The 22,675-nt window shown below is 46.0% G+C and overlaps 2 protein-coding genes and 1 non-coding gene across 17 annotated transcripts in view; 1 reads left to right on the top strand and 2 right to left on the bottom strand.

Moving 5' to 3' along the window:
* PFKFB1 (6-phosphofructo-2-kinase/fructose-2,6-biphosphatase 1) overlaps window positions 1–17,684 on the top strand; it is a 99,374-nt gene extending 81,690 nt beyond the window's left edge. For 11 of the 15 annotated variants that reach the window (XM_060138585.1, XM_060138589.1, XM_060138592.1 and 8 more), the window contains 3 exons: window positions 2,408–2,470; window positions 3,531–3,595; window positions 3,947–17,684. In XM_060138585.1, the coding sequence (XP_059994568.1) occupies window positions 2,408–2,470; window positions 3,531–3,595; window positions 3,947–4,006 (188 nt within the window). In that variant the 3' untranslated portion in view covers window positions 4,007–17,684. Of the gene's footprint in view, window positions 1–329; window positions 2,331–2,407; window positions 2,471–3,530; window positions 3,596–3,946 lie in introns of those variants that run through there. The other 4 variants (XR_009538586.1, XR_009538585.1, XR_009538583.1 and 1 more) reach the window with 4 other exon arrangements.
* Window positions 6,091–14,600, bottom strand: LOC132513156 (trophinin-like). Its single transcript, XM_060137343.1, is given in 15 exon segments — window positions 6,091–6,942; window positions 6,945–7,320; window positions 7,322–7,779; window positions 8,574–8,688; window positions 9,237–9,299; window positions 9,716–9,758; window positions 9,852–9,891; window positions 9,893–9,932; window positions 10,623–10,714; window positions 11,151–11,230; window positions 11,491–11,554; window positions 11,670–11,774; window positions 12,423–13,553; window positions 13,855–14,041; window positions 14,146–14,600. Coding segments are annotated over 15 exon segments (4,101 nt in total).
* LOC132514177 (small nucleolar RNA SNORA11) lies at window positions 8,923–9,051 on the bottom strand. Its single transcript, XR_009538667.1, has one exon. It is a non-coding gene; the product is annotated as a small nucleolar RNA SNORA11 (small nucleolar RNA).
* Window positions 17,685–22,675: the final 4,991 nt, after the last annotated feature.

Here is a 22,675-nt window from a genome sequence, read left to right as displayed (position 1 = left end):
ATATTTAACATAAAGAGCTTAGAACAGTTCATGACACAAAGTATGGGCCATATAAGTGTTAGCTGCTATTATTAATATCAGTGTTACTCTGAGATAACATTTTCAAAGCCAACCTTAACAGTCTGCCTCAACCTGAAAAAGATGAGCCAGTATTTGTCTGAGGCATGCTGTTCTCAGGTGGAATGGGACCTCTTGTGGTCTCTTGATTTTGATTATAGGTTTCTGTCTTTGCTATAGGGATGATTTCCCCAAGATATTGATGTTTTCATTTAAAATTTTTAAATGATAATTTCTTTTTATAAAAAACATCTAGATATTTTAATTTACAGAGTATCTACACTGACTACAAATACTGAAATGCAAACTAAGGCAGCTGGCCTGGCAAGAGACTGTTGTGTCACCTTCAGGTGGGAGAGTCCATTTCTGACATGAATGCTGAAGCATTGACATCTCCAGGATACTGGAGGGAGGGAGTGTGAGGACAATGCAAAGTCATATTTGAAGTGTACAATATCCTGCAGACTTGGATCTTTTCTATGACGCTAGCTTCCAAGCAAAGGGCACTTGTAATATGGAGTCATCTAGAATTGGAACCCCTGGGACTTGAAAACTTGACATTGGACAAGTAATTTCCTCTGCTTGGTCCTCAATCTCTTCAATGGAAAAAAGATGACAGGGGGTGGGGTGGTGCTGCTAGATTTCTGATACTGTCCACATCTCTACTGCTCAGTACTATTTTTGAGACTGTGAGGCCGGTCTTGTAACCCCAACTGTGCAGAAGAGGAAATGGAAGCTCTGAGGGATGAAGGAATTGCCCAAGATCACAGGGCTCAAGGAGAGGTACCAATCTCAGGTGCATTCCAGAGGCCTCTCACTTCAGACACATGTGAGGTGCATGGGAAGCACATGCATCTCCCGTTTGCACACTGCTTTACCCACTTACTAACCACTTTCATGCACAGGCCATGCCATCTTCTCACAGCTGTCTTAAGAGCTGGGCCAGGCAGGGCTGGGCACATGCTCTTGCCCCTATCACTCACGTGAGGAAACTGAGACCCAGAGAGATGGTGTGACTGAGAACTCAGACCCATAAGACCTCAGAGCTGGGTCCAATCCTGTGCTATGAGAGATAGGAACTTTAGGGACCAGAAAGGGAAAAGACAGGGCTGAGGTCACTTGTGCAGGCAGTGGCAGAGCTGGGTCAGAGACCTCAGGCAAGTCGCTTCCCTTCTCTGAATCTATTTTGTCATGTGTGCAGTGAGGAACAGTAACTCCCGCAGAGTATCAGTGAGGATGGAATGAGATAGTGCACCAAAAGCACTGGGCCCAGCACCTGAAGATGATGGTGACAAAGGCAAGGAGGAGGAGCAGACTGGTTGCCCAGGAAATTGTCAAATCTTATGTGTCAGGAGGCTGAGTGGTCAGTGGCAGGCCTTAAAAGCCTACGGTGAACCTCAGGGGCAGGGAGGCCGTGAGGGGTGGAGTTCTGGCTCAATGAAGGGAGATGGGGAGCCGTATAGGTTGCCTGGGTGGTCAGGAGGGTGGATGTCTGCAGAGAGGAGTGAGGTGGGGGTGTCACCCCACAACACTGTGAGTCCCTTGAAGGCAGTGGAAGCAGACTGCAGTGGGAAGAGCACACATTTGGCCTCAAAGCATCCTGGGCTCGAGTCCCAGCACTGCCACTTCCTGGCTGTGGGACATAGGGCAAGTGCCTTCCCTCTCAGAACCTCAGTGTCCTCATCCATGGAATGGGCCTGATCATCACCTCCCATCAGGGCTGTCTGAATGTCATCAAGGCCATACGAGTAATTGCATGCGAATATTCAGAACAACTTTATACATAATCCTCAGTAACTGGAAACAAGTGAATCGGTGAATGCTTGTCCATCAACAAGTGTCCCAGGAGTCAGAGGGCACAGGCCTGGGCTGGGGAGAAAGCTGCGGGAGCTGCCAAGGTGCACGCACACCTCAGCCACGGCCCCGGCGCATAGTAGGGCCTCAGAAAACACTTGCTGGGACCTGTTGTGGGCCTTTGTGGTGGGGGAGCCCATGGAAGGGCTGAGGTTGGGGCGGGAGGGAGGCCTGCCTTGGTCTTATGTTTGCCCTGTGGGTGAGGAGGTCGGCCACCTCCAAGGTGACCATCCTCAGCGTCTGGGGGACCCAGGGTCTGTCTGCGATCTCCAGGGCCCTCCTTCCTCCCTGCTCCTGAGGCTGCCTCTCTGCTCTCTTCCTCCTTCCCCACCCTGCTCTCAGCACTGTCTCTGAAGACTGTGGGGGAGAAGGGCCCAGGTGAAGACAACCATGGGGAAGGGGGTGGAAAGGGAGAGTGCTGCAAGCCTGGAGGCCTGGGGAGGTGGTGCCTTCCCCAGCACCCTGTCTCTGAGGGCTGCTCTCTCCTCCTTTCTAGATGAGCTGCCTTATCTCAGGTGCCCTCTGCACACAGTGCTCAAACTTACACCTGTGGCTTATGGTGAGTCCCCTACCTTCATCTGGGGAAAAGCACATAGACACCATGAGCATGCCTGCAATGCCTAGCATTTTCCCAGAAGAGTCCTGAGAGAGATTTCCTGGGTGGGTAGTTGGATGTCTTGGTAGAGGCAGGGTTTGTGATAGCAAGATGAGAATGGGGAAGGACTGAGGTGGCCTCTAAATCTGGGACCTGGCCCCAGCTTTCTCTGTCTCTACCAGAGCACCAATCATACAGCACAAAGCTGTAGAAGAGGGGGTCCCCAAAAGGGACCAGATGAATAAGTGTATGTTGGGGCCAGATTTGAAGAGAGGGTTCAAAGACCAGCCCGGGCAGTTGAGACTCTCTTTGGGGGCATTAGTCAGCTCTGGAATGTTCATGAGCGATGAAGAGACAGACTCAAATCTATTCTGGAGTATGAAGAGGGCAGATGGTGTACTGAAACCTGGATTAGTGTTCAATCCACAGGGATGGAGCTAAGGGGGCTTCCATAGGCATTGGGCCTCCTCTGCCCACTCCAGGCCCCAATGATACCACCCTCCTCTTTCTTCAGGCTTCCTAGAACTCCCTTCTGACCTTCCACACCTCTGATGTTGCCATAACCGCATAGTTCTGGAAATAAATTTTACCTGGGACTGGTCGCCCCAGGCAGAGACACCAGGACTCTTCCACCACTTTAGCACCTAACACAGCTGGGAGGATCCACAGAGCTCCATTGTTATTATTAGGTTTCTGTCTCACAGACAAGAGCTGGGGAGGGGTGCAAAAATCATCTCTTGTCATCTCTCATTCCCATTGACAACTGGGCAAGGGAGGCTCAGAGAAGTCTGAGACTATTAGGGGAAGAGCTGGGAGGATGCCCCATTCCTGTATCTTAGGCCTAGTGTCTTCCCCTGACATCACACAAGTGGTCTAAATTCCCCTCCCTAAAGGGCAGTCACGGTCTGCACACAGCATGGAGCTGGGGGTGTGGGTGGTGACGGGTGGAGGAGGGAATGACACCTCAGGAAAGACCTGTGCTTACCCGGGTGGCTTATGGATGAACGGGTTGTTCTTTTCTGAGGCTGCAAAGTGGAGTCCATCTACCTGAACGTGGAGGCTGTAAACACACATCGGGAGAAGCCTGAGGTAGGTGAGGGACTCTGTGTCCTAAGCTGGCACGTGGTGAAAGCACCCTCCCCTGCAGAAAGGCAGCCCCAGTCCCACAGAGCTTGGGTGTTTCCACCAACAGGTAGAATAACCAGCACCCAGAAATGCAGGAACCACAGCCCAGACCCGAGGCACCCTAGACATGCACAGCTAGAGCAACCCTGCCTAAAAGGCCTCTGGCTGAGGTTCCCCCAGGCTTGCCTGAGAAGAGGGTCAGGATCCAGGCTTGGCTGAAATAGGGGAGCCTGGCAGTGAGGACAAGAGGCAGGGAGGGGCGGGGGCTCCACACTGCTGGCTGCTTCCTGCTAATACTGGGTTCTCTCCTCTCAGAATGTGGACGTCAGCCGGGAACCTGAGGAAGCCCTGGACACTGTCCCTGCCCACTACTGAGCCCTTTCTAAGACATAAAACTGCCTCTGTCCTCGCTATCTTTCACGTTTAGGAGCTGCTATTGTTGCTCTTCTCTTACACTGAGAACACTCTGGAGTTGGCCTCACTGAAAGAGACCTGCTTCCAGTGAAGAAACCCTCATCAGCTCCAAAACAGGTCTTGATTTCTAGCTACAACTAAGGAGCTGTCTAGGTCAGGATGAAACTTTTTCCTTCTTAATTCCTATTTCCTGATCAATAAAGACTTCTCTTACTGCCTACAAAAGGGGAAAGGAGGTCATTGTGAGGCTTTTCCCACAAGATCCTCTTAAGATCCTGACCCTATGAAATGGCTCTGGTGCTGTTGGGGTATGGACTGGGTGAGAACTACCTGGAAAGAAGGACTTTGGAGTAGTACCTCCAAATGTGAGGGTGGAGATAGGTTCATGTGAGTGCTTATGGCCTTGTTTCTTCGTGGGCAACATGGCTGGGAACATGACACCTTCATCCCTACATTCAAAGAAGAACCTGCACTCAGACCACAGTTCTCCTTCCTTCTCCAACTCTTGTTGCCATCCTGAGTTATTTCACTGTCCATATAAATGATTCAGACAATACCCTGGTCTCCTAGTGTCCTGCCCCCTCAACTTCAGTGAGCATCTTCCCTTCAGCCACTCACTGCTTGGTTGGCATCATCTAGACTTCTCTACAGTCTGACTTCTTAAATACAAGCATCCCACTATCTGACCACTGGCCCCCTGGTCCTTAAAACTCTCTGTGTCATCCACAGGATCCCTAGCAGCATGCCTCCCACACAGCAGGCATGTATGTAGTATTTCTTGAATGAACAATACTTGTTCTTGTACTGCATCAAGAGTATAGTCCTTTGATTCCTCCATTATCTCCCAATCCACCAGTCCTCTTCCTCTTCACTGTTCTTCCATACCTGGCCAGCTTGCATCCTACATTCTATTTCTTCAGCCAATCTCCATGCAGCTACTGTGGGCAGATAGCAGCAACCCACTTGCGAAGAGACAGATGCATACACCCCCTGACTTTGTTTGTCCTTCCATCACAACCACCAGCAAGACACAAACCTTGTATGATCCACATCACTTTTTTTATTGGGATCACTGCTTGAAGCAAATCTACATTTATCTCCTTCTAGAGCCACCCTTAAATCCTGTTCAAAGTCAGGGTCACCCTCTATTCTCTGGTATTCTATCCATCCCACCTCCCCAAGGATGGGTTGATTCAGTCAGTTCCTGACTATTCCATATCTATATCCTGTCCTTCTCTATTGGCTTTTGCCCCCACTGTCTATGCAACATGCTCAGGTCTCTCTCCTATCCCAAAAAAGTCCTCCCTTGTTCCCATGTCCACCTTTAGTTACGTCCCTCTATATCCCTCCCATTCTTACACAAATATCTCAAAATGAATCTATACTTACTCTCCAGAACCCTCTCCCTTTGCCTTCTGTTCCAGGCTTTCTCCTTCTAGATCTTGACTTAAGGTATTATCCCCTTGCCTGCTATGCTTTCCCCACATCTCTACCCCACTGAAGTCATACTTGCCTTTTAGCCTAAAGCTGGAGCCCACCTTCCCCAAAGAGCTATGCTTATCTCTAGCTCTTATATGAACCCAAAATGTCACTCACAACAACTTAGGCACATTAAAAGACAGAACAAACCGCAATTCATTTTTCAAATTTAATGTAACTCATATCAAATATGACAAGACACAGAAAGCAAACAACAAAGCAGGATTGGCAAACAGATTTTTTCATAGTATGTCACCCTCAGCTGATTGGTAATATCTGCTTAGATTGCTACGTGGACAAAGATTCCAAGGATGTACCTTGGCTCCATGGGAAGGACTGCTGCAATTCATTAGCGGTATCTGTAAACATGCGATATAAATCTGAAAACAAAACACCAAACAGAAACACATTTTAGCACCAAATATACTATTTTCTCATACTTCCTTCATTGTGCTCATCTCCCCACCCTGCCCTCCCACCTTGGGGTTTCTTATAACATCTCCCAGCTCTTATACCCATCCCCATCGGCCTTGGCTGTGGAAATGTTGTAATTACCTGAAACCTCACTAGCCATAGGAGAAGCTACAGGCACCAAGGCTGGTGGCTCCACCACTAAAGCCAGCAGCATTGCTCGGTCCACTGCCATAGCCAGCACTACTGCTTGGTCCACCGTTGAAGTCAGCATCGGTGCTCAGTCCACTGCCAAAGCCAACAATGGAAGTGGGTCTACCAATAAAGCCAGTGCTGGTGTTGGAACCACTGCCAAAGCCAATGATGGTGCTCAGTCTTCCATCGAAGCTGGTATTAGGCCCACCGCCAAAGCCATCACTGATGCTGAGGCCACTACTAAAGTCAGCACTGGTGCCAAGTGTGCTGCCAAAACCAGCATTGGTGCCCAGCCCACCACCAAAGATATCACTGGAGATCAGTCCACCACCAAAGCCAGAGTTGGTGCTTAACCCATCACAAAAGCTGAAACCAGCACTGGTGCTGAGTCCATCACCAAAACTGGCACTGGTAGGACCACTAAAGCAGGTGCTTGTACTAGGAGGGCCACCAAAACATAGGTTGGTGTTAGACACACTGCCAAAGCAGAATCTGGTGCTGGGGGCTCCACCAAAGCTAATGCTGGTACTGGGAGCACTGCCAAAGTCAGTAGTGGTGTTAGGTGCCCCACTGAAGTCAGTACTGATGCTGAACACACTGCCAAAGCCAGAGTTGGCACTGGGTGCACTGTTTAAGGCAATGCTAATGCTGACAGCACTGCTAAAACCAGCACTGGTGTTGAGTGCACCACCTAAGCCAAGACTGGTGCTGAGTGTACCACCAAAGCTGGCACTAGTGCTGGGAGAATCACCAAAGCAGAAGCTGGTGCTTGGTGTACCACCAAAGTCAGTGCTATTGCTGAAAGAGCTGGTACACCAGCTAAACCAGCACTGGTACTGAGTACACCATCAAAACCAGTGCTGGTGCTAGGAAAGTCACCAAAGCAGATACTGGTACTGAGTTTGCCACCAAATCTGGCACTGGAACTGGGAGAGCCACCAAAGTAGACACTAGTGCTGAGTGTGCCACCAAAGCCAGTGCTGGTGCTAAGTGCACCACTAAAGACTGCACTGGTGCCGAGTGTACTGCCAAAGCTGGTGCTCATACTGAGTGCATCACTGAAGCCAGCAGGGGTACTGAGTATGCCTCCAAAACCAGAGCTGGCTCCACCACTGAAACTTGTACTGGTGTTGAGTGGGCCACTGAAACTAGAGCTGACCCCACCACTGAAGTTGGTACTGGTGCAAGGTGCCACCAAAGCTAATGCTGGCTACACTGCTGAAGCTGGCACTGGTGCTGCATGTGCCACCAAAGCTAATGCCAGCCCTGTCACCAAAGACATTACTGGAGCTGGGGACACCACTGAAGCTAGTACTAGCACCATCGCTATAGCTAGCCCTGGTGCTAGATCCTCTGCTGAAGTCAATGTTGGTGCTGGCATTTGCATTTTCTTGGGCTCTGGCCTCAATTTCAAGTGAAAATCTGCCCCAGGCCTGAGCATCATTACCTAACTCTTCTCTTGTTAGGCAGTTGATATCCATGTCATCCCAATTCCAGGGCCCAGCCACAGCTTCCTCTCCAATCCCCATTTGGGCTCTTGCCTCAGCCCTGGCCTCAGCCTCAGCTACAGCCACAGCTGCAGCTTGGACTTCCATCTCCACTGCCTCCCGGTACTGCACGGCCCAGTCCTTGGGGTCTTTCTTCTGCACCTAAAATGAGAATTACAATCATTATAAGAAAAATAACATTTGTAATTATGTATTAAATACCTACCATGGGCTTTGTATAAAACTAATAGTAGCATTTAAAAAAAAAGTCTTAGTTGTTGGGACTCTATCATGGGTCAGTCCTGAGATCCAATTTCAGTTCGATAACTTAGGTGCTGTGTGACCTTGGACAAGCTACTTAATCTCACTGAGCCTAAGTGTCTTCATCTGTAATATGGGAAACGATAAGAGAGTATGTTGTGGATTGAATGTTTGTGTCCCCCCAAAATTCATATTTTGAAGTACCAACCTCGAATGTGACTATATTTGGAGGTAGGCCTTTATGGAAGTAAAGTTTAATGAGGTCATAATGGTGGGTCCTTGATCCAATAGGATTAGTGTCCTTATAAGAAGAGACTCTCTCTCACCACCATGAACACAGCAAAAAGGTATTCATCTGCAAGCCAGGAGGAGAGGCTTCACTAGAAACTAACACTGCTGGACCTTGATCTAGGACTTCCAGCCTTCAGGACTATGATAAAATAATTTTCTGTTGTTTAAGCCACCCAGTCTATAGTATTTTGTTATGGCAGTTGAGGAGACTAATACAAAGTATGAACATGAATGAAACAATGTAAACTTTATGTCAAGCAGCATTCTGGGACATAAATGAAGTTCCATGTGCTTATATATGAACTGCAGACTGCCCTATACCTGCCCATCCCTGTACACTGCCTACCCCAGCCAGAGACATCCTGTACCCTTAATATGCCAAGTCAGGGCAGCTCTCCTATTACCTTGCATGCAAACTTGAGAACTTTCATCTTGCTAGTCTCATGGTAGGAGCACAAGCCCCAGAAGAACTCATATTCAGGTGGTCTGCTGTTGGGGACCCTCTTGTATTCCAGGTACCTTGAAGAAAGGAAATGAAACTTGCTTCTAACCAAGCAAACCTGTTGTCTAACCACTTGGGACCAGGTGGCAACCTCCTCCAAAGAAAAACTAAACTCAGCTCCTAGAGAAGGATTTCCAAGGCCCTCCTTCCCTAGACTCACTCCAAAACACAGTTCATGGTCTTGACCTCCAATACTGAGCCATTTCCCATTGGCCCTGTGCAAAGTAGTCGCTTGGTGTGGCAGGGGACGCATGTATAGGGCATGGTGTCACAGGGAGGCCAAAGTATCCTGCCACCTGTGAGGAGTAAACCCAAGTTTCTATTGGGTGTGTTGTAAACAGAGGAGCCATTCTTTGGGCATTCTGCTCTGAGCACACCCCACAGCAAGGGCCTTGTGTTTGGTCTGGCCCAGCCCTGGTATGGTCCACCATGGACTCAGTTCTAGGGAACAGGATGCCCATACCTCTAAAGGTAGTGTAAGAAAAGGGCAATCGAGCACTTTCTGGACCAGATCGGCACACTCAGAACACTTCATGGCCTGACAAAGCCCCCAAACACCACTTACTTCTGCTTCACAAACTCATCTGTGATGAGCTTCCTCACTTCCCCAAAGAGCGAGTGCCTTACCCTAACAATGGGAAAAATAACCCATGAACCAAGATCAGAACTTCCCACATGGGGGCAGAGGCATTTCCCAGCATGGAAGAGACCTCTCTAGTACATAAGGCCATCTCAATGAACTCAGGAAAGTAATGAACACATGGTCACTAGAAGCAGGCAGTTGAGGCCAGATGGTTCTTTATCAGGGATGCCCTGAAGGTCTATCTTATATATCAGCTTAGAACAGAAAAAGAACATAGGAGAAAGGGGAAGCAGAGAGTTCAGGACCATTTCCCCATCCACCCAGGTCAGAACCCTGGACCCTCTACCCAGTCCAGCAACCCCGCCCCCTCCACCAGACCACCAGGCTGATGCAATCCTGGGACCATCCTCTCTTGCCAAAGGACAACATGGAAAGCAACTGCTGACAGAGCCCAATCATACCCAGGGTGCAGCCCCAACTTGGGCAGCAACTCCCAGATGACAGCTGCAAGGGGAGGCAAAAGGAAACAGGGATAGAAAATGAACATGTGGAATTCCGACCATGACCCCCCATTCAGCTGCCAGCCCAGCAACTCACCCTCATTGGCCTTGTTGCCATTCATAAAAATGACACTCAGAAATCACCATGAGAAGATCTATTTTGGGTGTGTCCTTGGTCCTAGGGAAATAATGGGACAGAGAGAAGGTTTACATCCAGCAGCCATCTGCAAAAAAATACACACCAGCCAGCCTACTAGGTTAGCTTCTCCCAGATTCTTCAGATATGAGAGAATTCTGCCCAGTCTATGCTTCAAGCTCTATGTGACCCTGGGCAAGGCACTTAGACTCCCTTATTCATAAAATGGGAAAATCACATTTTCCTCTCCCCAGGTTGCTGAGAGGATAGAATTGTACTTGTATTTGTCAACCCACTACAACCCAGACACCCAGCCAATATGAGTCCCTTCTTTCTCTTCCAGACCCCTCAGCTCCAAAAGAATTCTAGGCATGGCCCCACTGATGCTCCTGCCCTTCAACCCTCATGATTCACCCATACCAGGAAGCCCTCCCTTGGGAACCACTCTACCAAGGTCAATAGGAAGAGACAAGCAACAACAGGGAAGCTTCTGGAGATACAGAAAACTTGACAGTAGGAATGACCTGTCCCAGGCTTCTACAACCTCCATTCAATCATAAACAGGCACCACTATCATGTGTAGGGCTCCAACTACGTGTGGGATATGGAAAAGGGGTTTTTAGGCTCTGTCTTTCCTGACTTCCTAGGGGATGTGGGGAGAGGACAGGGATGGAGTAGTACCATGGACAAAAGCAGAAGCCTCCCTCCCATCCTAGCCCTTTCCCAGCTTACGTTCCCAGGATGCCTGCAGAGGATTCCTGAATGCTGATGAGAATATACAAGCTACTTTGTTTATCAATTTCCTTCAGATTGACTCGAAACATCTGCCAAGTAAAAGAATAGCCTGTGAGGTCACAAAATTCAGCCTAGGCAGTGAAATAATTCATGTAAAGCACTTAACTAACACAGCAAACAGGTAACAAATATACTATTGTTATCAAAATAGTCTTTATGCTTAATGGGACTCTAGGGAGACAGATAATGGGGGATGGAAGGGAGAGGTGAGCAACTGAAATACACTACAGGACATGTCCAGCAGTAGACAGAAGCCAGGACTAAGCTGGGTGGCTTGGGTCCTAGCTGTACTTGCTGTGTGACCCGAGGCTAGTCTACGTCCCTCCCTAGGCCATCATCTGCTCATTTGCACAGTGATGGGGCTGGATTAGGGAGTCTCTGTGGTCCCCCGCAAAGGGACGTGTACACCTTTGTTCCATTCAAGACTTCCCCATTGTGCCCATCCCACAGAGGATGTCCCTTCACCTTCTCCAGAGCATAGCTTGCTCGTTCAATGATCTCTGGGAAATATTCATCATATTCTTAGATGACATCCTTCAGCATGTCTGCAGGAAGGGAGAGGTGGGAGCAGCTGGGCTGAGAAGGGGCCACAGAGCTGCAGCCCTTTTGCCAGCCCTATGGGGTTAGTGTAGTCTGAGTCCTGAACTGTGTTAATGGGAGATGCCAGCCATGACAGAGTGTGAAAAGGGCAGGGGAGGATAGATGAGAGAATGAAGAGGCCATAAAACTAAATGGTTACCCCCAGGGCAGGGAGGAGAGGGGAGTAGAAAGGAGAGCTCAGGGAGGAGGGTTGGGATGACTCTACCTGAGCGCTTGATGGGGATCTTTGTCTGATCCTTAACCAACAGGTATTTCATAAACTTATTTGCCTGGGAGAAGAGGAATACATGGGGAGATCTCAATATGTTTTCATAAAACTTGGAAGAATGACAGAGAAGAGGGCAGGTGAAGAAGAGAAGAGACTGGGCAGCATTGGATTCTTACCCTTTCTTGCAAAATGGCCACATCTCAGGATAGCAGAGGCCTCCGGCCCCATGGAATCCACCTATAATTACCACCACCTCTCTCATCCCCGTTCAGATGCTTGGACTGCATCATCAGAAAGCAGAAAGGTCCAAAATCACCAGGTGAAAGAGATGGCTCTGTCTCCTCACCCTGCCTATTCCTGAAAGTCCCCTAAACCCTCCCTGTAGGGGTCCTGACCTTACCATTAGCCACACTGAGTTCTAGATTTGTCTTTCACTGTCTTCCGGTCAGGAGTTTCATTTCCCTGCCAAGACAGGAGCAACCCAAGGGCAGGGTCTGGTTCTTCCTCTTCTTTTGGCCACCACTGGCTCTACTAGCTGTACCCCTTCAACAAGTCACTTCACCTCTCTGGGACTTGGTTTTCTTATCTGTAACACTGGGACCTAGCTGGTAAGAGTTACTTTAAAACATAAAAGCATAACCTGTGTGACTATACCCAACACAAAGCCTGGTCCATGCTAACTACTATGTATTGATAAATACAAGTTGAATTATATCCAGTTTGTAGCTAAGTGTATGGATGCCTTATTTCCCCACCAATTTTTGAACTGCAAAGCAGCAGGAACTATATCACATTCCTCTCAGCATCTCTCACAGCCTATGTGAATGCAGGGACTGGCTCAGTAAACTTAAAAGAACAAGTGAACAAACCAGGCAGATAGGAATGGAAAAGGAGTACAGAGTTAAGGATGGTGATGTCAGAGATCTCACCTTTCGGTTCCTCTTGCCCCGGGTCCTGGTTGTTGGCTCCAGACTCAACTGAGCCAGGTAGTCATCTGCCAGGGCCTGGACAGCAGCAACAACCTGAGTCTCAAGGGCACTTATATTGATCTGAGGGGTAGTCATCTTGGCCTGGGCCCCTTTGTCAATTTGAGTCTGGCTTTCAGTTGTCCGGGCTTTAGTGGCAACCTTCTGAGCCGGGTACCTTCTCTTGACCCGGAGGGTGGCTGCTAGGGCTTGTTTTGTGACCATTTGACCGGCAGGTGGGGCCTCAGAGATCTCACAGGCAGAATTTGGGCCCTTATAGGCAGCCTTCTTGACTTTGGATTTTTTGGGCCAGATAGCTGCTGCTGAGGCCTCAATCTGCCTGGTAGCTGTCTCAGTGGCATCTGGGGTCTCTAGGAGTTCAGTGTCAGTATTTGTGTCCTTAACAGTTGCTTTCTTGGCTTTGGAGGTTTTCTTAGTTCGGATGGAGGTAATTTGGCCTTGGATGGTAGCTGAGTAGGTGGTGGATGGAGTCAGTGAGATCTCAGTGGCACTAGTTATGGCCTTATTGTTAGCCTTCTTAGCCTTGGGAGCTTTCTTAGGCTTGATGGAGGCTAACAAGGCTTGAGAATTGGCTGACTCAGTGGCAATCGGAGCCTGGATAGTCTGTGGGATGACTGGCACATTTAGGGCCTACAAGGGTAACTTGATCTGTGTAGTAACACTCTCACTGCCAGTTGGAAATTGGGAGCCTCGGGCTGCCTTAGCAGTAACTCTCTTTGTCTTGTTGGCTTTCTTAGGCTGAGCAGTGAATGAAGAAGCCTGAGTATTGGCTACCTCAGTGGTAGCTGAAGCCTGGTTGATCTGGGGGATGATTGGCAGGTTTAAAGCCAGAAAAGTTATTTTAGGCTTGTTGGTGGTAATCACATTGGCAGATGGAACTGGAGGGGCAGTGCGTACTGTCTTAGTGATAGCCTTAATAGGGGCCTTCTTGGTCTTGCTTTTCTTAGGCCGGTTGGCAACTGGTGGGTCCATAGCTAGTAGGTCCTTGGTTGATGACAAGAGGGTATGCATCAGCAAGACACTATCTTCTTCTGTTGTCTCAGGCTGTACATCTGGAGGGAAGTGAAGCCCAGGCTCCCAGAGGGCCCTACACACTTAAGATTATAACGTGCTGAGCCATCTGGCCTCCCTACAATCCACCCTTTCTATAAAACCTCCCCCTCCTCTGAATGGTGACTGATTGAAGGGGAGGGTGAAGGAAGAGGAAGGGAGCAAGAAATAGGCAGGTTTTCTTCACCTCCTCCTCCACCATTCAGGGGAGGACTGAAACAGGTTAGGCAGGAAATTATGCAACTACAGAGTGGTAGGGGCTCAACAGCCTTAAATGAACTCAGAATAGGGCAGATGGCCTGCCAAGAATGCAGAGGGGCCTCACCTGGAACGGGGTCATCTTATAATCGGAGTCATTTCTCCTATCCATTTTTCTGGAAAGCCGAGAAGGGGCCTGAGTCAGGAAAGAATAAGAGGGAGGTGGACATTCATCAGGTCTCCTGCCAATCCTGAAGGAGGGGGTTCTGATCAAACCTTGGGCCCCAAACCCTTCAACTACTGGGTTCTCATACCTAGAAACCCAGACCATCTGGCTTCCAAATCCTAGCTCCTTTTGCCTCCAAGAAACCGCAAGCCTGCTCTCGATCCCGCCCCTTTACCCTACAAACACCCTTACCGCAACTCGGTAGTGCGCATGCACATCAACCAGAGGCGTGAGGGCAACCGCAGGCGCTCAGCGCGCATGTGCTTTGGTGGACTGGACAGCCTGACCACCTCAATCCCACATAAGCCCTCTGCCCTCAGAGCAGCAGAACATCTTGACGCCACTCCTGACCCACTCTTTCTAACTGCATCTCGTCTCATTCCAACCCTTCCCCCAACACCGGTCCCTCTCCCTCCGCTCTGCAGCACCTCTTCGTTCCGCCCCTTCCCCAACACCATACACCTCTCCTCTGCAGTATAGCCACGCAGCGCACTGCCCCTTTCTGTAATGCCCCCTCCCTCCGCTCTGCTGTACTCCTCCGCACCTCCTCTTCTCTTTATATGCCCCCTCCCTATGCTCTGCAGTAAGTGCCTGCACTGCCCCTTCCGCAACACCGCACCCCTACTTCCACGTCTGCAAGTGACCATCCCGCCCTTACTGCAACATGGTTACCCCACCCACAAATCCTATGGTATTCGGCTTTTGTGTAATCCTTCCCAAACGCTACCAGGTTCTGTCCCTTTCTTTTCAAACCGGTATCAACCGGGTCCTAGCCCCTCTTTTCTCCCCTCTGAGTCAGGTCATTTCAGATGTATAATAAGGATTCTGCCTCTTACTTTTTCTAGCTCCCAGTCTCTACTTTCTGTGGCCCAAACCAGGTCCTGTGACCTCTCTCCAGTTTAAACGAAGCCTCCCATCGCCTATCTCCCTACCTAATTGGATCGTGTTCCATTCTTTCTATGGCCGGAACTATTTCTCCATCTCTCTTTTCTGCAGTCCCAACCGGGTCAGCATCCCTCCTTCCTGCAGCCCGAACTGAGTCCAGATCTCTCTTTCCGTTGCCCAAAGGGGATTTTGCCCTCTCCTTTCTCCCTTGCAAACCGAGTCCAGACACCTCTATCCGACCACTTCTATGCGGTTAGCTCCTGAACCTCTAGCAGGTTTCCTTCAAACCCTAGGGATGTGTGGAGTCAAGCACGTCAAACCCTAGCCTGGAGTCCCCCACAAGGTCTTCAGTAAAGCAGGGCACTTTAGCTCACCTCTCCCGTCCAGAAGGCATCTGCTCTCTCCAAGCCTCTCCTTAGGTCTGAGCCTATTTGCTCCCCCTCCCCAGCCGGAAGTGATCCTGCCTCTTTCCGCCTCCAGAGGGGTCTCCTTCCCTGCCTGTCAGCCTCCTCCCTCACTCCCTACTTCCAGATTTCCTTTCTCCCCAATGTGACCTCTTTTCTGCTTACTACCTCTTATTCAGCAATCATTCTTTTCTATTCTCCATTTGATTTCTCTATCCCCCACACTGTATCCCCATTCCTATTTGATTCCTCTGTTGCCCCTAGGAGGACTGTGTTTCTCTGGGCTCCCACACCAATGCTTCCTACAGACCCCTCTATGCCAACCTCAGTTACATAGTGTGTTGTTGTAGTGTGTTGTGTGTCTGGGTCTCTCTCCCCAGGAGCTGCTCTGCGGTAGGGGACTAGATCATGTTAATTTCTATTGCTTAAGTAGGACCAAATTAAGACATTTAGAGTCTCTAAACGCTAAAAGTTAGGGTATCCCCTGCATCATATGTAATTCAGAATAAAATCAGTAAATATAAGAAAGTCTACCAAAAGTTTTTATTTATCCCCTGATCACTATATTGATGCTTTTAATGTATATCAACTTAGCTGAAAATTTTTACTGGGACTGTGTTTCTCCTTTATTGGTACACTGGTACACAAGTGCTTAGCCTCTGTCTCTTGTGGAATGGAGCACTGCTCCCCAGTGTGGAAAACAGTTCTTCTAGGGCAATCACTTACTCCCTCAGTCAGTAATTATTTGTTGAGCACACAGTTGTGCCACGGCCCTTGTTGGATGTTGGATCCCTGCCCTCAAAGAACTCACATCTATTTTTTTTAACTTTATTGGAGTATAATTGCTTTACACTTTTGTGTTAGTTTCTGCTGTATAACAAAGTGAATCAGCTATAAGTATACATATATCCCCTCCCTCTTTCATCTCCTTCCCACCCTCCCTATCCCACCCCTCTAGGTGGTCACAAAGCACAGAGCTGATCTCCCTGTGCTATGCGGCTGCTTCCCACTAGCTATCTATTTTACATTTGGTAGTGTATATATGTCCATGCCACTCTCTCACTTCGTCCCAGCTTCCCCTTCCCCCTCCCCATGTCCTCAAGTCCATTCTCTATGTCTGCATCTTTATTCCTGTCCTGCCCCTAGGTTCTTCAGAACCTTTTGTTTGTTTGTTTTTTAGGTTCCATATATATGTGTTAGCATATGGTATTTGTTTTTCTGACTTACTTCACTCTGTATGACAGACTCTATTCTTAAGTTCTAAAACGCCCATGTAGGAAGAACTAGTATTATCACCATTCCACAGTTGATGAAATTAATGCCCAAGAGGTGACGTGTCTTGTCTAAAGGCACATGGTCACTAAGTGATGGAACCAGAATATGAACCCACATCTGGTTGATTCCAAAGCCTGACACTCACTGTGGCAGGTCTGATACTTGGTGCTACTGATGGGAAGAAGAAAGAACCCACATTGGCCCTGTGCTCTCCTCCACACTCTTCCTCTTATTTCCCTTGACCATACCAACACCCTATCTCTCTTCCCCCTTCCCTCCCTCTCTTCAAGTATTCTCCTCCCCTTCTCCCATTTCTTCTTTTCTTCATGCACTTTCTCTTTCTCTAATTCACTGGTGAAGAGTTCCCCAGTGGTTTTCCATGTGCCAAAACCCATACTATGCACTGGAGATGCAAAACTGGATGAGATTCACAACCTGTCCTTGAAGATTTCTCCATCTGGCTGGGATGCATAAGAATACAACATGTCACTGAAGAATCCCAGAGCAGGATACTGACGGGCCTCACAGAGGAAATCGCCTACTGGAAGGCAGTGAAAGCTTCCAGATAGGGTGTATTTGAGCTGGGTGTGTCCTGTGGGAGGAGTAGAACATTGGAAGAAGAGAAGGGAAGAAGGAGTAGTTCTTGTAGGACTGCAGGCTCTGAGGAGCCTCTGCTGAGCATAGGGGCACATGGGACAGTGTCAGATGGGTCTCTGATCTAATGTACCTGCTTCCCATCTGTTCTACTTGCACAGAGGCCCTCAGAATCATGTTTCAAATGCCAAGATGACCATATCTATAGCCACCAAGGGTTCCCTTGGCCTGCAGGTTTAAATCCAAGCTCCTTAGCCTATCATTCAAGGCCCTCCACAGTCAGTCTCTGACAGCCTCACAGGCCTCAGTCACAGTGGATGACTCATGTTCTGCCTCCTGCCAATGCCATACCTTTGCTCAAACTCTTCCTCTACCTGGAATGTTTTTGTTCCCCTCTCCCACACCCCATGCCTACCAATAAAAGGCCTGCCTTCCTATAAAGATTGGTACAAATTCTGCTTTTTCCAAGAAGCCATCTGAAATCACCCCAAGCTTAGTTAGTCTTTCCTTCCTCCTTGCTCTTTTGCATATGGCTCTGTCAGAGCACTTAATAAACTGAGTAAGAGCTCTCTGTTTACTGGTTTACTGTTTACTCTCTTTCCTACATGCTAGATTGTGAGCTCCTTGGGGCCCCATCATGAAGATCTGTTTCATCTCTGACACCCCAGAACTCATGTCCTGTTTCACAGAATAGACATCTGAATGAAATATTACATTACGTTTTTTTTTTTTTTTTTTTTTTGCTGTACACAGGCCTCTCACTGTAGTGGCCTCTCCTGTTGTGGAGCACAGGCTCCGGACATGCAGGCTCAGCGGCCATGGCTCACGGGCCTAGCCACTCTTCGGCATGTGGGATCTTCCTGGACCGGGGCACGAACCCGTGTCCCCTGCATCGGCAGGCGGACTCTCAACCACTGCACCACAAGGGAAGCCCCATTATCTCTTCTTTTTTAAAAAAATTTATTGGAGTATACTTGCTTTACAATGTTGTGTTAGTTTCTACTATATAGCAAAGTGAATAAGCTATACATATACATATATCCCCTGTTTTCTGGATTTCCTTCCCATTTAGGTCACTACTGTGCATTGAGTAGAGTTCCCTGTGCTATACAGTAGGTTCTCATTAGTTATCTATTTTATACATAGTATCAAAAGTGTATATATGTCAATCCCAATCTCCCAATTCATCCCACCCCCTGTTCCCCTTGGTATCCATATGCTTGTTCTCTACATCTGTGTCTCTATTTCTGCTTTACAAATAAGATCATCTGTACCATTTTTCTAGATTCCGCATATATGCATTAATATACAATATTTGTTTTTCTCTTTCTGACTTACTTCACTCTGTATGACAGTCTCTAGTTCCATGCACATCTCTACAAATAACCCAATTTCGTTCTTTTTTATGGCTGAGTAATATTCCATCGTATATGTATATATATATGTACCACATCTTCTTTACCCATTCCTCTGTTGATGGACATTTAGGTTGATTCCATATCCTCGCTACTGTAAATAGTGCTGCTATGAACATTGGGGTGCATGTATCTTTTTGAATTAGAGGTTTCCCCAAATATATGCAAGGAGTGGGATTGCTGGATCATATGGTAACTCTATTTTTAGTTTTTTAAGGAACCTCTATCCCAATCCATTACCACCAATAGTGCAAGAGGGTTCCCTTTTCTCCACAACCTCTCCAGCATTTATTGTTTGTAGAATTTTTGATGATGGTCATTCTGACCGGTGTGAGGTGATACTCCATTGTAGTTTTGATTTGCATTTCTCTAATAATTACTGACGCTGAGCATCTTTTCACGTGTTTGTTTCCCATCTGTATGTCCTCTTTGGAGAAATGTCTATTTCGGTCTTCTGCCCATTTTTTTGATTGGGTTGTTTGATTTTTGATATTGAGCTTCATGAGCTGTTTGTATATTTTGTAGATTAATCCTTTGTCAGTTGCTTCATTTGCAAATATTTTCTCCCATTATGAGGGTTGTTCTTTTGTCTTGTTTATGGTATCCTTTGCTGTGCAGAAGCTTTCAAGTTTAATTAGGTCCCACTTGTTTATTTTTGTTTTTAATCTAGGAGGTAGATGAAAAAAAGGTCTTGCTGCAATTTATGTGAAAGTGTGTTCTGCCTATGTTTTCCTCCAAGAGTTTTATAGTATCCAGTCTTACATTTAGATCTTTCATCCATTTTGAGTTTATTTTCTGTATGGTGTTAAAGAATGTTTTAATTTCATTTTTTTACATGTAGCTGTCCAGTTTTCCCAGCACCATTTACTGAAGAGACTTCCTTTTCTCCATTGTACAGTCTTGCCTCCTTTGTCATAGATTAATTGACTGTACCTGCATGGGTTTATTTCTGGGCTTTCTATCCTGTTCCATTCATCTATATTTATTATTTTGTTCCAGTCCCATACTGTTTTGATGACTGTAGCTCTGTAGTAGTGTCTGAAGTCAGGGAGCCAGATTCCTCCAGCTCCGTTTTTCTTTGTCAAGATTGCTTTGGTTATTCGGGGTCTTTTGGGTCTCCATACAAATTTTATGATTCTTTTGTTCTAATTCTGTGCAAGATGCCATTGGTAATTTGCTAGCGATTGCATTGAATCTGTAGATTGCCTTGTGTAGTAGAGTCATTTTCACAATATTGATTCTTCCAATCTAAGAGCAAGGTATATCTTTCCATCTGTTTGTATCATGTTTGATTTCTTTCATGAGCATCTTATAGTTTTAGGAGTACAGGTCTTTTGTCTCCTTAGTTAAGTTTATTCCTAGGTATTTTATTCTTTTTGATGCAATGGTAAATGTGATTGTTTCTTTAATTTCTCTTTCTGATCTTTTGTTGTTAGTCTGTAGAAATGCAAAGGTTTCTGTATATTAATTTTGTAACCTGCAACTTTACTGAATTCATTGATGAGCTCTAGTAGTTTTCTGGTAAGGTCTTTAGGATTTTCTGTGTAGCATCATGTCATCTGCAAGCAGTGACAGTTTAATTTCTTCTTTTCCTATTTGTATTCCTCTTATTTCTTTTTCTTCTCTGATTGTCATGGCTAGGACTTCCAAAGCTATGTTTAATAAAAATGGTTAGAGTGGGCATCTTTGTCTTGTTCCTGATCTTAGAGGGAATGCTTTCAGCTTTTCAACCTTGAGTGTGATGTTACCTGTAGGTTTGTCACATATTGCCTTTATTTTGGTGAGGATTGTTCCCTCTATGTCCACTTTCTGGAGAGTTTTTATCATAAATGGTGGTGAATTTTGTCAAAAGTATGTTCTGGTGCTATTGAGATGATCATATGGTTTTTAGTCAATTTGTTGATGTGGTGTATCACACAGATTGATTTTTGGATATTGAAAAATCCTTGCATCCTGGGATAAATCCCACTTGATCAAGTTGTCTGATCCTTTTAATATATTGTTGGATTCACACTGCTAGTATTTTGTTGAGGATTTTTACATCTATGTTCATCAGTGATATTGGCCTGTAATTTTTTGTGTGTGGTATCTTTGTCTGGTTTTGGTATCTGGGTGATGGTAGCCTTGTAGAATGAGCTTGGGAGTGTTCCTTCCACTGCAATTTTTTGGGAAGAGTTTCAGAAGAATAGGTGTTAACTCTTCTATAAATGTCTGATAGACTTCAACTGTGAAGCCATCTGGTCCTGGACTTTTGTTTGTTGGAATATTTTTAAACACAGTTTCAATTTCATTACTTGTGATTGGGCTGTTCATATTTTCTATTTCTTCCTGATTCAGACTTGGAAGGTTGTACCTTTCTAAGAATTTGTCCATTTCTTCCAGGTTGTCCACTTTTGGGCATATAGTTGCTTGTAGTACTCTCTTACGATCCTCTGTATTTCCGTGGTGTCAGTTGTAACTTCTCCTTTTTCATTTCTAATTTTATTGATTTGAGTCCTCTCCCTTTTTTCTTGATGAATCTGGCTAAAGGTTTTTGAATTTTTTTTATCTTCTCAAAGAACCAGCTTTTAGTTTTATTAGTCTTTGCTATTGTTTCTTCGTTTCTATTTCATTTATTTCTGCTCTGATCCTTATGATTTCTTTCCTTCTGCTAACTTTGGGTTTTGTTTTTTCTCCTTTCTCTAGTTGCTCTAGGTGTAAGTTTAAGCTGTTTATCTGAGACTTTTCTTGTTTCTTGAGGTAGGATTGTATTGCTATAAATTTCCCTCTTAGAATTGCTTTTACTGCTTCCCATAGGTTTTGGGTTGTTGTGTTTTCAATGCCATTTGTTTCTAGTTTTCTTTGATTTCCTCTTTGGTTTCTTCAGTGATATCTTGGTTATTAAGTAGTGTATTGTTTAGCCTCCATGTGTTTGTATTTTTTCAGATTTTTCCCCAAAATTGATATCTAGTCTTATAGCATTGTGTTGAGAAAAGATACTTGATAAAATTTAAATTTTCTTAAATTTACCATGGCTTGATTTGTGACCCAAGACATGATCTATCCTGGAGAATGTTCCATGAGCACTTGAGAAGAACATGTATTCTGTTGTTTTTGGATGGAATGTCCTATAAATATCAATTAAGTCTATCTTGTTTAATGTATCATTTAAAGCTTGTGTTTCCTTATTTATTTTCATTTTGGATGATCTGTCATTTGGTGAAAGAAGGGTGTTAAATTCCTCTGCTATCATTGTGTTACTGTTGATTTCCCCTTTTATGGCTGTTAGCATTTTCCTTATGTATTGAGGTGCTCCTATGTTGGGTCCATAAATATTTACAATTGTTATATCTTCCTCTTGGATTGATCCCTTGATCATAATGTAGTGTCCTCCTTTGTCTCTTTTAATAGTCCTTATTTTAAAGTCTATTTTGTCTGATATGAGAATTGCTACTCCAGCTTTCTTTTGGTTTCCACTTGCATGAAATATCTTTTTCCATCCCCTTACTTTCAGTCTGTATGTGTCTCTAGGTCTGAAGTGGGTCTCTTGTAGACAGCATATATAAGGGTCTTGTTTTTGTATCCATTCAGCCAATCTGTGTCCTTTGGTGGGAGCATTTAGTCCATTTACATTTATGGTAATTAATGATATGTATATTCCTATTCCCATTTTCTTAATTGTTTAGAGTTCCTTTATTGTAAGTCTTTTCCTTCTCTTGTGTTTCTTGCCTAGAGAAGTACCTTTAGCATTTGTTGTAAAGCTGGTTTAGTGGTGCTGAACTCTCTCAGCTTTTGCTTGTCTGTAAAGGTTTTAATGTCTCCCTCAAATCTGAATGAGATCCTTGCTGGGTAGAGTCATCTTGGTTGCAGGTTTTTCTCCTTCATCACTTTCAATATGCCCTGACAGTCCCTTCTGACTTGCAGAGTTTCTGCTGAAAGATCAGCTGTTAACCTTATGGAGATTCTCTTGTGTGTTATTTGCTGTTTTTCCCTTGCTGCTTTTAATATGTTTTCTTTGTATTTAATTTTTGACAGTTTGATTAATATATGTCTTGGCATATTTCTCCTTGGATTTATCCTGTATGGGACTCTCTGTGCTTCCTGGACTTGATTAACTCTTTCCTTTCCCATATTAGGGAAGTTTTCAACTATAATCTCTTCACATATTTT

Source organism: Lagenorhynchus albirostris, chromosome X, assembly GCF_949774975.1.
Source record: "Lagenorhynchus albirostris chromosome X, mLagAlb1.1, whole genome shotgun sequence".
Taxonomy (NCBI): Eukaryota; Metazoa; Chordata; class Mammalia; order Artiodactyla; family Delphinidae; genus Lagenorhynchus; species Lagenorhynchus albirostris.
Note: the sequence above shows the minus strand (reverse complement) of the source record. Positions and strands in the feature narration are given on the sequence as shown.